This window comes from Lagenorhynchus albirostris, chromosome 16, assembly GCF_949774975.1.
Source record: "Lagenorhynchus albirostris chromosome 16, mLagAlb1.1, whole genome shotgun sequence".
In the NCBI taxonomy this organism is placed as follows: Eukaryota; Metazoa; Chordata; class Mammalia; order Artiodactyla; family Delphinidae; genus Lagenorhynchus; species Lagenorhynchus albirostris.
Genome location: NC_083110.1, coordinates 26,613,411 through 26,629,322, shown reverse-complemented (window position 1 = coordinate 26,629,322; position 15,912 = coordinate 26,613,411). Strand labels below are relative to the sequence as shown.

The 15,912-nt window shown below is 38.8% G+C and overlaps 2 protein-coding genes across 4 annotated transcripts in view; one reads left to right on the top strand and one right to left on the bottom strand.

The window, feature by feature from the left end:
- Positions 1-8,129, bottom strand: part of KAT6B (lysine acetyltransferase 6B) — a 56,418-nt gene extending 48,289 nt beyond the window's left edge. Inside the window, exons 1-5 of one of the 2 annotated variants that reach the window (XM_060126221.1) lie at positions 8,040-8,129; positions 7,731-7,812; positions 5,151-5,283; positions 1,389-2,320; positions 275-396 (exon numbers count right to left, since the gene is read on the bottom strand). In XM_060126221.1, the coding sequence (XP_059982204.1) occupies positions 275-396; positions 1,389-2,320; positions 5,151-5,283; positions 7,731-7,806 (1,263 nt within the window). In that variant the 5' untranslated portion in view covers positions 7,807-7,812; positions 8,040-8,129. The remainder of the gene's footprint in view (positions 1-274; positions 397-1,388; positions 2,321-5,150; positions 5,284-7,730; positions 7,813-8,039) is intronic. The other variant, XM_060126222.1, reaches the window with a different exon arrangement.
- Positions 1-15,912, top strand: part of DUSP29 (dual specificity phosphatase 29) — a 108,446-nt gene that overhangs the window by 88,519 nt on the left and 4,015 nt on the right. The window contains exon 4 of one of the 2 annotated variants that reach the window (XM_060126238.1): positions 15,027-15,168. The exons of the other annotated variant lie outside the window; for it this stretch is intronic. Coding sequence (XP_059982221.1) covers positions 15,027-15,142 — 116 coding nt within the window. The 3' untranslated portion in view covers positions 15,143-15,168. The remainder of the gene's footprint in view (positions 1-15,026; positions 15,169-15,912) is intronic. 2 annotated transcript variants of the gene reach the window in all.

The window sequence follows — 15,912 nt, the reverse complement described above, 5'->3', positions numbered from 1 at the left end:
CTAGAAGCGTTTTTCAAAATCTGCCTCAATAACTGCTACTCTGGCCTATTCTGTGAGACCACCTGAGCCATTACTAACTTTTAAGAGTGGAGACAACACTATATAAAGTGATTACTTTCGAATGTAGAGTCAACAGAAATGATGGTAACAGTTAAAGAACCACAAAAGATTTTGAGGGGGATTCTTTATAAAATCAAGGCAGTTAATTTCATAGTACTCATATATAAAGGTCACGTATTATCCTCATTACTAGAATGCAGTATCCTGGCCTTACCTCCCAAGACAGTTCCTGGGCCTGCTTAAAAACATCCAAATCCTCTTCAGTAACGGTATCCTTGTTTCCAATCACATTTATATCTGTACTTTCTTGTTTGATGCTTATTTTGATTTCTGTATCTGTCATTTAAAACCAGCAGAAAGTGTATTCACTGACTTGCATCATGAATAACCACCATATAATTACCAAAATGGCACCAAATTACCAAAGTGGGCAAATATGGATTTTTTTTAAAGCTTTATTAGCTTTTACATCTAAGCACTGCTCACAGATCCAGCAGTACCTCTTCCCTGCTGTACCCAAATTGTTATTTGAATCATTGCTGTTGTCATCTTTATATAGCTTCAACAAATAAATGACGGAAAGAGCGAGCAATACAAAGCAAAATCATAGTTTTCAACCAAGATTAGAAGGCATATCAATGTCTAGGTATAGAATTCCCATGATCACGTTTGAGATAATAAAATCTACCACTTTGTCCAAATGACACATTTTTGGCTTTTGTTTCATAAAGGGTAGCAAATGTAACGGGCCAATTTGTTAAATGAATTCATGAAATCAGTTTTCTCCCTGAGGTGAGTACACACACAGACACACTCACATCCAAAAGCACACTTCACAGAGTCACAGATCAGGCTTTGTTGAGAAGGAAGCAGGATGAACTTTGTCATGAGAAAGCAATGGACAGAGGGAGACGAGGAGCTGATGTCCCCGCTGCCGGAAGCACGGACAGCACATGGCCACGCAGCGCTGTGGCTGAAGAGGTAGCACGGGGAGGAACATGGCAGAGGCGTTAACAGTGGCTACTCATGCGGGACTACAAAGCCATAAGCAATGCTACGGACGCATCTGGGGGGGTCCTAGTGTCACTACAAATGGAAATAAGTCATAAAAAGTGGGAGAGTATTAGTTGGAAAAACAACATTTTGGAAGTTTAGTCAGCATTAGAAAAAGGTCAAAGTTTCACTGCTTCTGTATGAAAGTGAAGTGAGAACAAGAGAAATAGCTAAGACCTATGTGACAAATAGGAATTGACTGATTCTTTTTTTGGGGGGGTTGGGGAGAAAGGGACGGGACGCAGGTTTGGTTGGAGCTTTGACCTTTTGCTTACCATCATCCTGATCAGGTTTAATCCTTCCGTCTGTCAAGCTCCCCTTCCCTGGTGAGGGGGTCCCCATCTGAGGGGTCACTTTATATTTTAACCTGCCTAGCATCCTGTGCTTTTTAAGGAAAGTTGTTCGCTTGAAGTGAGCAATTGCTTTAAAAATACGTCCTCTAGCCATCCCCCAGCTAGAGGAGGAGGGGTGAGAAATAAATCTACTTCTAATATCTCTTTTTCCAAAGAAATGGGCTTTTGATTTTGCCGTGGAAGGGAATTCGATTTTACGACGCATACGTTTAGGTGGTGCATAACTTGGGTGTCCCTTTTGGCGAGACTGTCCCTGAGTGGTATAGATATGAGAGAGCCCATCAAAGAGTGCCTTCAGCTGGCTGTTATTAGTGAGACTGCTAAAGGAGGGCACACTGGACTGGCTGGAAGAACTCTGGGGAGAGGTAGAAGAAACAGAAGTGCTGGACTTTTGTGAACTGGGGCTCTGACCAGAGATGGGGGTTGCGGGTGGGAGTGAAGAAGGTGGAGGTTTTAGCTTTTGTGTGGTACCTGGAGCCAACACATGAGAAGTGCATGACTGTTTCTGAGAGACCTTTTTCCTTGGACGATAGTGCTTTGAAAAGTCTATTATTTCACCTCGTGATCTGCGACCATCAGGTGATGGTGTAAAAAACTTAGTAAGGCCATCAATGAGCCCTTTGGTTTTCTTGTTAACTTTAAGTGTAGAGGCAGAAATGTAGGTGGAGGTGGTGGTGATTTTGGTGGTGGCACCAGGCCGAGTGGGGTCTGTAACAGCCAATCTGCTGCTTGAGTCCTTCCCAGATGCAGCATGACCAGATGAAGGTGTGGTACAGACTTTAGTCTTTTGACCCCTACCAGGTGACCCCCTTCCTGTGAATGCATTCATGGATCCTTCATCACTGGTTACAGACCTAGGCAAAAATTTAGAGAATAGTATCAGCATTTAATAATAGAATTATAAAGGTATCTAACACAAGTTTATAGCAACTAGATGCATTCAATGTGCTTAAACTTAAGAAACTGAATTGCAACCCTAAGCGCTGCTTGTGTGTGTGTGCCTCCACCTAGGTGTTTCTCTGTTGAAACAGGTTGTAGCCCCTACACTGGCATGTCATGATTCTCCCAGGGCCCATCCAACAGGTACTGGAAAAATCATGTGGAACCAAGGGCAATATGGATAAGAAAATTTTTGAAGAGACTAAAAGATCACCCAATGCTTTTAAATAAAAATGTGACCCCTTGTGTCGTCACAAGTAATTATGATTTCCTGAAATGTCTTTTTTAAAGTATTAAAGGAAATAAGTCATAAGTATTATCTAGAAGCAAAAGAAGAAGCTTATCTAATCTCTAGTTAGAAGTAATTTTAACTCAAATGGAAAATTTATATAAATAGAATTTGGTTACATCTATAAATTAGTACATCTTTTTTTTTTTTTAAAGAAAACATTAAAAGATTTCCACTTAGCACTTTATGCTTAGGATGATAAGATAACCAATAATACTCTCTAAGTAGAGGAGACAATTAATTACAGCATAAAATACTGCTGAAAAAAGGACAACAATAGCAAAAAACTGAAGAAATGATTAAAGAAAAGCTACAGCGGGTCAGACATGACATGGAAAGTCTGGTGAAGAAGCAGCACATTTACCATGGTCATTATCAGACACTTGGCATCAGAATCTTTATACACTGGTTCTGACTGCTGTTTCAGTTCATTTGATGCTGGTTCTGCCCATACAGCTGTGTGGTCAATGGAGACCGGAGGTCACTCCCCTAGCACAGCTGCTTACAGGAATGGCAGCTGCCTGTCCTCACCTCAGGCTAGGGCTTGGAAAGCTACCCATTTTGCAGCAGAATTTTATTCAACAGAAACATTTGCATGTGAATTATGGCAGTGCTGGGGCCCAAGAATGGAGCTTAAAAATTATCAACTGAGCTGAAGGCTAGTAATGATGAAATGGAAGCCTGAAAATGATATGATCTTGAATTATAAAAATATCTTAAATAATTACAAATAGAAGAGCATAGCTTAGTGGTCATCCTATACACAGAGATTTAATGAATAATTCTGGCAGTCAGCTAAAGGGGAGGCTGGCGCAGATCAACAGAGTGAGCTACTAGGCTCATCCGAAGCAGCTCAACCGCCAGGAGCTTCACCCAATGCCACCGAGTCAGCCAAATCAGGTTAGAGCTAGAGATCTCTAGTGTCACAGTGAGAGTTACCAATAAACTACTCATCCAGGCTAAAATGTTTCACATCAGAATGCTACATTTGGACTGTATCTGGAATCAATTGTCCAGAAAGGATAATACGTTTATAAAGCATGTAAAAAGGAAAACTCCCTAGACTGTCTTAAAAATTCCTAAGCTCAAAGGACAATTTTGGACAAACAAAAAGTTAGGATTGGTGCCAGATGCAATTTTCAGCTGTGTCCTTTGTTTAGAAAGTTATATCCTAATTTGGTTTTCTTAATTGGGCCCTGAGGATACAGTCCCATTTCGGGAAAAATGCTTACACTGGACGAATGCAAAAACATATAATTTCTACTTCAAGAGATGCTAATATGAAAGATTTTATTCATGAATAGGTTTCATGTTTGCCTCTAGAAATGAACACAAATTCCATATTAAGATGTCCACCAGTTAGAAGGTTTTCATAACGTTTCATAGAACACTTTAGAAAGGAGCATGCATTTTTCTATTTCTCCTTTGGGAGGTAAAGGTGCGGGAGAATACTGTTTTTCTGAGAGCAGGTAATAAAGTGAATTGCTTCAGATAAAATTGGGGGGGGGAAGAGTAAGCAAGTAAATTAGACACCTGGTGTTTCTTCACTGTGTGTGCAGAGCTCTATTCATTTCTACATCACAGTGACCCTTTCACTAAGCCTAAAGAGAAGGGCAACGGTCTTATTGATAGAGCTGCTTCAGATATGCAAGTCTACTGATTTCATTTCTAAACATCTTACCTAATGCTGATAGTCAGTTCTATACTCTATATAGGTTAAAAAAAAATACATCCATTTCTCCTCTTATCTTTTCTCTACTTCTCCAAGTAACTCCTACTAAATGTTCTACTTGGCTTTAAAGGCATCTATGTGGCAACAGGCTAGAGGAAATGGGGCTATCATAGTAGAACTGCAGGCTACTGCAAATATATTATTTTGTCTGTATGTTTGCACACATGTGCACATACCAAATGGTCTTGTCTAACTCTTTGGAGGCAAATTAGGACAGTAGTCTGCAGGTTTCTTAGAAGCTCCTATTTCAGAAAAGGGATCTTAAAAAGTTGTAATACTAAATTAGCACCAGAAAAGAGAAGTATTTTTCTAAAACGTTATCTGGGGTAACAAAAGAGAGTCACTAGAGATGTGAACAAATCCCTCTCTTGTTTTAAAAACCCCCAGAAAAAATATTCATATAAGTAAGCTCTTCTAATGTTCAGCCAATAATAAAGTAGACAGAAAAACTGTTTCCAATTCTTACATTCTGCTTCTATCCTGCTGCTTGAAAAATGTCACTTAGCATCACAGATACTGCCAACAGAAGACCCCGAAATGCCAACTGTAATTTAAAATGTTATTTTCAAAAAAATTTCCACAGCTTATGCAAAAGGAGAAATATTCCTCATCCCTTGAGTTTGTAAAAATGATACTAAAAAGATAATGGACTCTAAGGGGGTTACAATCAACTATATCTTAAAGCACAACATTAAAGATTTCTTTTGATAAGATCTCAACCTACAACAATCGTTGCTTTAATTTATTTTTCGGTCGTCCAATGGGTTTTGCATATCGTCGTTTTATTTGTGCAGCTTTCTCATGAAGTAGTTTTCTTCCCTTTTTCTTTGGTCTGCAGACTTGGCAAATCCACATCCCTGAATTAATATATATATGAGAAAAATATTTTAATGTTTGATTTTAGGAGAGAGATTAAATATAAACTGCAGCTGTAATAAGCTGCCCAAGGATGCCTGTATGCAGAAATTGACCCTAGAAGATGGATCACTCCCTTCTGCCATTCTCCTCAGAAAGCTGTCATTAAAGGTCAATTTCCCCAGGGTCAAGGTGCTGAGAGCAGAGGGCTGACCCATCTCAGAACTCTTCCAATAAGGCTTTTCCCAACATGTCACCAAGCTTCCCTAGACCATGTAAACACACATGAAAACCCAATCTTGTCATATTATATATCTTTTGATTGGAGGGAGACATTTTCAAGTCAATTGTTTTTTTGAAATTTCTGGGAAAAAAGTATTTGTTTTGTCTCTTTTTGAAAATTTTCTAACTAAATTATAAGATATAGTTTTTAAAATTAAAACTTAAAATGTTTAAGTACTATGGAGCTACAATAATTAAAACTATGCACCTGGCATATGGAAGCAGGTCAATGGATAAGAACTGAGAGGCCAGAACAACTGAAAAGTTTAGCATATCATGAAGGTTGTATTTCAAATCAGTGGGGAAAGGATGAAACGATTGAGTAAAGGGTGATAGAACATACAGCTGTCTATCTGGAAGGAAAATAATTATTTCCTATCTTTTATAAACACAAATTCTAGGCAGATGAATATTATATGGCAAAATTAAATGTTACAAGCACCAGGAAAACTATGTGGATATTAATATAATCTAAGCATGACTGACATGTAAGACTGAAGCCATAAAGAAAGAGATTCATGGATTTGACTACATAAAAATATAAAGAGCTTCTGCAAATCAGTAAGAAAAAAGTGAAAACCCCAATGAAAAATGATTAATGAATAAAAACAGGTACTTTACAAGATGATATACAAACAGCCAATAATCAAACACAAAAAAGTTCAATTTCATTATTTAAAGAAAAAAATCATCAGACATCTTTTTTCTGTTACCTAATTGGTAAAAATTTTAAATAAAAACACTGTATTACATTGAATCTAAGATACCACTGACTATAAGATGCATCTGATTTCAAAGATGTTAAAATGTTTTTTAAAAAAGTGTGTCTTAGATTCAACGAAACATAGTAATAGTGAGTGCTGGTCATTTATACAGGGAAACAGGTATTCTCATACACTGGTGGTTGGTCTGAAAACTGATACAACCTTTCATGTACACAGTCTTTGATCCAGCAATTCCTCCCGGAGGAATTTATCTTAAGGCAATAATTGTGGATGGAAAAAATTGGAAACATTTGTAATATCCACAATAGGGGATTGGTTAAATAAGTTATTCTTTTCTTTACATGGGGTTGCAAAATCAATTATGTTCAGGAACCACCCAGGTATAATATATATGACTGAAGCAAGCTGGAATGTAAGGCAACAGGTTGCAGTGAGACTGAGGCAGAATGGGGCACTGACAATTCAAATGCAAAATTTGAAAAATATTGCACCAGCTCTTCTGTAACGCAGTTAAGAGAAGTCTTTAAAAAATATATAGAGAGATACAGATAGATAGATGATAGATAGATAGATAACCAACAAAACATTTCTGTGGCCCACAGTCACCAGGTTTGTAACCCCTGCTCTATGTACTATGGAGTTCTACACACTTATTAAAAAGTATGTTTAGGAGAACATTTAATGATGTGGGAATGTGAAAAGCTATTGTTAAGAGGGAAAAACCATAAACATGTACGGACTGTTCCATTTCTTTTTAAAGGGGTGGGTGGGGGCAGGGAAGGAATTTCTAACTGATTGTTCTTATTCCTTTTTGCCAATCTATATTTTCTACATCTTTCACAATGAAAATGTATAAATTTTGTAATAAGAAAGCAAAGTTATTTTTAATGTTTAATATATTATCATATGAGAAAAAGAAGGCTGAGCTTGGCTGACTACCCGATAAACAGAAAAGAAAATCCATATTCTATATGGATATATCCATGTAAGATAGTTCAGATCCTCATGTTCAAAATTATCAACTAATGGCCAAGAAAATGGTGATGGCTCCTGTCATAGGACTTTTCTGGAGTCATCATTATCACCATCATTGAAAATAGGTAATTTCTTACCTCTGAACATTGTACTGAATAACATGGAGAGTACTCTAAACTTTTGACCTACCTAATCTAAACTTATTCTAATAGGGGAGTGGTTTCAGGACAGGAATGGTCTTTTTAGTCCTGTGGATGAATTAGAGTATTTATCATATACATTACCCCCAAACTCAATGCTTTTACACTTCTCTGCTCACAACCTGTACTAAACCCTCAAGTATAGGGAAGGTAGGAGGGATGAAAAAAATGCTTAAGGAACCTGTATACTTCTGAGCTGTCAGACATTAGGACAAGGCTAATGTGTACACAATAAAACACATTTTTAAATATGGTTTAAAATTTCACCTTTTGGCATTCTGGAAAGTGGGGGATCACAGCACTCCATATGGAATCCTCTATCGCAGGAGTCACAGAAAAGCATATTATCCTGCAATATAACATATTAGAGACTAATTGAGACTGAAATCAACTGTAAAAGGCCACAAATTCTTATGTTATCCAATTAACAAAAATAAAATATAAGGAAGGAGCACCACGATCCCTGTTGAAATGTATTTAAACATTTAAAAATAGCAACAATCTATAAAAATGAAAAACCTTAACACTGAAAACTAACAATTTACCTGGAGACAGACTACTGAGAGCCATACTTACTGCATTTTTGCCTTGGATTCTACATGCACTGCATGTCTTGCATTCGATGCACTGCCACCTTAAGGCCTTTACGTTTGTTGTTAATTCAGGACAAAATTTCAAACAGGATGGGTGTCCTATAAGAATAAAAAGCAAATTGCTTTATGGGACTGGTGCCTTCAATTTTTTAAACTCCCGTTCCCTAATATTTAATAGATGGTGATGATGCCAGCCAAAGAACCTTAGGAACCTGAAAGTACAAAAAGATCAAAGAGGGAATTCCCTGGCAGTCTAATGGTTAGAACTCCGAGCTTCCATTGCAGGGGGCACAGGTTCGATTCCTGGTTGGGGAACTAAGATCCCCCGCAAGCTGCATAGTGAGGCCAGAAAACAAACAAAAAACCATATCAAAAAAAATATATATATATCAAAGAATCCAAATTACACTTTCCTTTCTGTCTCCCCCGCCCCACCCCCATATGTGAGAGAGTGACTGTACAAATGTTTTCCCTAAGAGAAATTTGGAAAATTTACGCCAATTCTAATCACAAGTGTTGGAGAACTTGAAGATAACGTATGCTCAAGATCATGTTCTCATGCCTGTGCCTTCTGTTAAATCTCTTGACCTCGCCCTCTTCATCGATCACCATCTACTCCGAAGTTTTCTGGCTTGCCAGCCTGCGAGGAGAGTGCCGAAGTTCAAACAATTCCTGCTCTCTGAGTATAATGAAATCTTAAAACAACAGTTAACTAACTAAAAATCTGCGGCTGCTTAACATAATACAACAAACAAATGGAAAAAAGAAAAAAAAATCCAACAGCATACAAAGAATGTCCCATTGCTGGGATACACAAAGAAGAAACTATTGCCATCTTGCCCCTGGGACGCTGAACTTAAAATCTGTAAGTAGGAGTAGAAACAGTGAATTTGGAAGTTGCAAGATCCAGGCTAAATGGAATATGCCAAGAAACATACCCTTAGCAAGCGTTCCCCCATTTTTCTGAGTGTTCAGCTTTTCTGCACTGTTTTGTTTGTTTGTTTGTTTGTGGTTTTTTTGCGGTATGTGGGCCTCTCACTGTTGTGGCCTCTCCCATTACGGAGCACAGGCTCCGAACGCGCAGGCTCAGAGGCCATCTGCACTGTTTTGGACACACTTTTCATCTAGCAGCTCTCACCTCACAGAGGAAAACTGGAGACCCGGAGGGGCAACGCCATTCAAGGAAGCCAGCCAGGCTACGCTGAATAATAGATTGCTCCAAAAGGTTTGGGGAGTGTGAGCCTAGACTCTTCGGAAGGCAGTTCAGTTTAAAATTTGATGGTCTTTTATCACATAAACCTAAGATCTCCAAATTTGATTTTACTTTTCTAAATCTGGTCTTAAAACAGTAAGAACGTTAGTAAATTCCATGTGAAAGAACTTATTACCAAGCTGCAAAAGAAACCTGAGGGGTAATAAAAAAAAAAAAAGCAGATCCTGAAATTTCAAAACTGTTTTATAATTTCCTGACTTTGGCAGGCTCATTGTTTAAATATGTAGTTTGGGTTGCTGCCAAAAAGGTCCTCCTCCCTAAAGCTTAACAGGTGCTTCATGAAATTCCACCCACCAGGAGACTTGGCTTTTTGAAGTAAAAACATTCAAAATCAATCATCAATACTGTTAATAAAAGCACACTATTCCTGAGTTAAAAAAAAAATCTAAACATCTGTATTTAAGATGTTGAGCAAATAAAATGTTGTCATAGGATTACGACCTCAGGCAGGAGAGACACCCAGGCAGATGCATTTAACCTATGACACTATTCTTTTACAAGGGCTTCTCTCATTCAAATGAATGTGGGGGGGAAGAGTTTAAATATATAAAAATGGTTATCAATCACCTCTGTCTGCTCAGGAACAGCAAAGACAGCTTGCTTTTTGACTTTAAGAAGTACACTCTGAAGGGGGAGGGGAAGTTCTACTTTGATCAGGTTTTTCCCCTCCCCTTAGGTAGTAAGGGGGGTAAAAACTCAAGTTTTAAAGAACAGCAATTTAAATTCCACCCTTAAAATGGGTCCCATCAGCTTAAAAGTATACCATTTACTTCTCTTTTTTTCTCCCTTTTTATTACTTCCTGTAAGTCATACATCACTAGCACATATGACCTCAATTTCATGCACTAAATTTTTCTCTACATCAAAATCTGCTTTTGTACTTTATAGCTCAATATCCAGCAACTAAGGTAATTCACATCATATTATATAGCTCAGTATTTATTCTCGCAGATATCCTATGAAAAATACTTTTTAATAATTAATTGTACATTTTGAAAGTTAATGGATTTCAGCCACTTTTAATCAAGAGCAAGGAATATGTTTCCTCTTATTGCTTTCTCTCAAAGTAATATTATATCTCAACTACTACCACTTAAGCTACCCTATCAAATTCTAAAATCTTCAGCCTATCTTTTCTTTAGGCAGCAATCTTACCTTTATTTAGCTCAAGAGAATTGGCCATAGATCCCTTCCAGCTCTAAATTTCTATGATTCTGTAAAGGATGCTGAGAGATGAAGAAACATTTCCTCTTTACTTTCTCACGGCCAACTTTAAAATAACACAAAAGACTGTAACTGAATCTTGACATACTACTACACAATCTATAATAATTAGATAAAGGACAACAATACTATTGATAATGCAAGTCCTTACCTCCCATTTAGCCATTCCATAAATTCAACAGTTCCCCCTAAAATTTGGGTTCTCTCTGATGACACAATTCAGGGCGGTTTACCCTTCTGGAGTTTGTTTTATTTTTGTGGTTTGCAATTTATCTGATTTGAGAACATAATATATATATTCATTCACTCATTCATTCCTATTACCAGCACATACTAAGCACTGGTAGCTTATAACAGTTTTATCTAGCAAAACCAGAGGCGTATTGTTTAAAATTAAACAAGTACCAGTGAGACCACAAACCAGTAGAAATGATTTTTGGAGTAAGTACTATGGGAGAAAAAAAAACATGGGCTCTGTAGTAGACAGAATAATGCCCCCCAAAGATATCTATACTGTAATCCCTATAACTTGCCAATATAGTACCTGACATGGCAAAAGGGGCTTTGCAGACGTGACTAAGGGTACAGGCCTTGAGATGGGGAGACTATCCTGAATTATCTGGGTAGGCCCAATCTAATCACGAGTACTTAAAAGCAGAGAATCTTCCAGCTGGGTTAGTAAGATGAGATGAAACGAGGAGGAAGAGAGGTTCAAAATAGCAGAAGGACTCCACCCAGTGTGGGGGAAGCCACACACAAGCCAAGGAATATGGGTGTCCATTAGAAGCAGGGAATGCCGTTCACCTGACAGCAAGAAAATGGGGATCTCGGTCCTGCATACGCAAGGAACTGAATTCTGTCAACAATTTTGTGGCAACGTGTTATAGCAGCAACGGAAAACTATGAAAGATTCAAGACACTCGGTCCCTCGGATTGGCTATCTGACCAACCATCTGTCCATCTGAGACACAGTGAGGAAAAAGACACATTTCAGATCACACAGTCCACCAGGAAAGACAACCATTAGACAAGAATTAGGATGGGGTGGCTTGGAGATATGGGTAAATCTAGCAGGAGGTTAGAGGCAGGCCTTCCTAAAGAAGAGACCCAAAGGATGAGTGGGAACAGATGGGACCAGAGGGGGGAGCAGGGTGGGAGAAGACGGCATGTGCAGAGGGAGAGGAGAACACGGTGACATTCAAGAAGAGGAAAGAGGTTTGATATAACTAGTGTGAAGGGGATGGTGATGTGCAAAGGGGTCAACAGGAGCCCAATCCAGAAGAGTGTTTTGGGCTTGGATTTTTCCTAAGGTTAACTGGAGGACACTAAAAAATTCTGTAATTAGATTTACAATTTTAAAAAGTAACTTAGGCTTAAGTATGGAAAATGGATAAGGGGAAAGAGGGTAAATATTAAAGTTAGGTTATTACAATAGCAGCTCTGAGCAGGTCTGGTGCGGGTTATGGATATATTGAGGATGTAGGATACATATTAGGACATAAAACCAATGCATTTTTGGTGATTTCTTGCTATGAGAGAATAGGATAGAGGAGGGCTTGTAGAACTGAATAAGTAGCTGGTGGGATGCCATTTGCTGAAACGGGAAATCCCTGAGGAGAAGCAGGATGTTGTCTGTTTGCTAAGATTTCTTTTTTTACTGTGGTGGTTGTATTTTGGGGGGAAGGAGCAGTGTAAGGTTCATCAGCTGCTTTGGATATTATCTCTGAGGAGCCTGCAGGGTGTCAAGTGGAGAAGTTCTGGAGGCATTTTTATCTAATGGTCTGGAACTCAAGAGAAGCTATGAAGCACAGTGAGGAAACACAGGGCCAAGGACAGAATCCTGAAGAAACTATGAGGGGATGAAGAGAGGCCAAGGAGCTCACAAAAGATCTGAAAGAAGTGGTAGAGAGAAAACACAGAGAATATGAAATCACGGAAGTCAAAGGATGAGAACATTTCGAGGAAAAATATTCTCAACAAGTCAAGTATGGCTGAGAGGAATATCTGGTGTGGACTGAAAGATGTCCATTAGATTGTGACCAAAACTTAGAAGGCACCTTTAGATTTTGCTACATGGAGGTCACTGTTAATCATACCAGCATAAGTTTAGTGAAGTAACAGGCCTGAACAAGGCTTCTGCTTCCTGTTACTCTGCTTGGATGGTCAATCCAGCTTTGGGCTTGTGGAGGGTGGGGCTCACCAACCCTTCCTCCTCCATCCCTGTCTATTCCTCTTTGGAGTCCATCTTGAGGTTTCTTTCTAGTCAAGGGTCTCCTTCCAAACCTAATTATTTCTGTATCTACTCAGTGTGAAACTGGATGACTAACCAACAAATCCCTGGGGCATTTTCTCACAGTAACCTTAAGAAACTAGTGATTTTAAAAATACACACACACACACACACACACACACACACTATACACACACTGGTATACCCGTATATTACACCAACAAGCTCAGTCTGGGAACAGAAGGCAGGCAAGTTTTGTTTAGGGTTAACATACAAATAAAGACGAGCCCAGGAGAGACTTCAGGTCTCCTGAGGGTGGGCTGACATTGGACCCTGTGGCTCTGGCTCCCTTTACTGTACAAAGGTGATATTCCATCTCTCCCAGCTGCATCACAGCAGCCTTGCTGTCTCCAGTGTCAATGAGCTTCCACTTAGAATGATGCTATAATTTTGAACTGTGCACTTATCTTAGATTTGCTAATTTGAAAACACACATGCACACAACTCATCTGTAAGTAAGATTTAACCACCCAGCAATCTGAGCAGCAGACACAAAATTTCATTTGGTATAATATCTAATACTTATGTGAAGCTAATTAAAGATAATTTGGTCTTAATGAGGCAAAGAGAATATAGCAGTGTTAATTTCAAAGTAGGCTGATCCATGAAAGTCAAGTAAAATCACTTCCTAGTCCCAACATTTCCATAGACCTGAAGACTACGTAATGAGTCCCACATTCATTTTAGTGCTTCGAATAATCTTTCATCTTTGGGTAATGTTTTATAGTTACTGATAATCTTCATAGCATTATCTCACTGGATCCTCACAACAGCCCTGTGGATGTGGGGTGCAGACGTCACCCTTTGAATTTCACAGATGTCTAAAGTTACAGTTCCATAGCCAGCAAGCAAAGAGGACTGGAACACCACATTTGGGTCTCCTTGTACTATGTACCTCACTTCACATTTTTACTACCTGCAAACTTGAATTATTTTTTTCAAAAGAACTTCCAGCAGGAAAAGCATAGTTAAAGAATATACTGCCCATTTGCAGCACTGAGCCATCTTTAAAAACACAGAAATTTCTAATTGGCTTTACTTTATGATGTAAGCAGAAGGAAACACTTATTACTCAGGTCTATGAAATCTAAGCAGAGTCTAAATGTGATATCATACAAATGGTACTTCAGATAGAGGTGACTAAAAACCTACAGGAACATATGGGAAACACATTTAAGAGTGATCCTCCTTATGGGCTGCCATCTATATTTCCTTTTTTGGGTTTTATACTGCTATGGGTATTTTTTTCACAGAAACATCTTACATTAGGGATTCCTTTGATCATTACAAACAGTCTCAATGCAATCCCAGAACCAGTGGACTCTCTTGAGTGTAAGACAGTGGCCACTTCCATGAGGCCAACCAGGGCTACCAGCCACTCTGTAATTCCCACTTCCGAAACTGAACTGGACCATGACAATGGGGATCTCACCATTACTGGAGGACACCATTGAGCCAGCGGTGTCTAGCCTATTTTATTCTTTTTCCCTTATAATCACCAACGTGTCACAACAGAGCATTATAACTACAAAATCCCTCCAAGCTCTCTAAGAAGAACCATATTTTATTTTGGTCCTTCTATTTCAAGACTAGCAAATTGCAAAGTCCACTCATATACCAGATGAAGTAAATGTCTACAGTGCATCTCCCTGAGTTTGGAAAAAAATTTTTTTGGGGGGAGAAACTAAACTAGCTAAATCCAGACTGGCACAGTACACTCAAGGGAAGATTAAGTGAACCTTAACACTAGAGCCAGATCACACTGTGGAGTCCAGAGAAGTACTCCGAGCCCGTCCTCTACCCTAAACAAAGGGACATGATGACCCCAGGGCTTGAATTTCTGCCACGACCCATATCTCAACTCCAAAGCCTCTAGCTCATTCTACCTGAAGGGAGGAGGCTCACAAAATGACTCTGGATAGAAGCCTTCTAGATAGCATCCGCAATCCATTCTTCTCCATTTGTTAACACATTCTTGGCCGGAGACATATTTCGGCCACAGGCGTTAGTTTCTGTAAAAATCCCCCAGTCAATAATGTGTTAAAAAAGAAAATAAGAGATCATTTTTGAAAAGAGAAAACATAACACTACACCTATACACCCTGGAAAAGTAAGAAACTTCAGGGGGAAAAATATTTCAGTGACCTCCAAGTATAAAGGAAATCAAACCTCTCCTTTGGCAGGTCTTCCATCTGGGAAAGACGAAGGGAGATTGGTTACATCAGAAAATCTAAGATCTACCTGTTTAGAATTACAAGCCTTTATACCCTGTGAAAGAGGCCTTGAAGTTATGATCTAGGAGATAATGATCTCTTATCAGCTCAAGTAAGTGTATCACCAGAGGTAAGGAAATATATGAAGGGAACTTTTCTTTCCAGATTTAAGTATGTCTTTAATCTGTCTAGGCGCCCAGACAAATAGATACTCAAGAAATGAAACAGTTAAGGGTGTTTTTAAAGTACCACCTTAAAAATCACAAAGGGTAAACCCTAGACAAGAGAACACCACTAAATTTATCAGGCAGTTACACAAAACAATAATTCATTCAGAATGAGCCTCGTGGGAAAACCCAAAAGATAACTACAGAGTCAGAACTGATGAGTGAGGCACAACCTCACCAGGATAAAACAAGGAGATTGCAGGAGTGAAATTTATTAACCTGAACATACAGATAATGTTTCCATGCCCTTTTGTCACTAGCTATGATACCATGGGCAGGTGAAAGAGTTTTAATGAATCTGTAAAGCCCATCAAAAAGACTGTCAGAAAGCATTTCTCAAGCAGAGTTTGAAATGTCTTATTTCCAAGGCTCTCTCCTCTTAGTCAGGTTCTGAGAGCTGCAGAACCACTATCTGCCTATCAAGTTAAACCTTCACAGGAGGAGGAAGAATCATCACACAACAGTGCCATTCGTCAGTGTGAAACATTTCCTCTATCCAACCAACAAGCAGCTGTCATAAATGATAAGATTTTAAATTACTTGCAGCAATCAAGAAAAATATCAAACATGCCAAACAACAACAAAAATCCCACAACTGCTGGCATTTATAACACACTTACCAGAGTTGT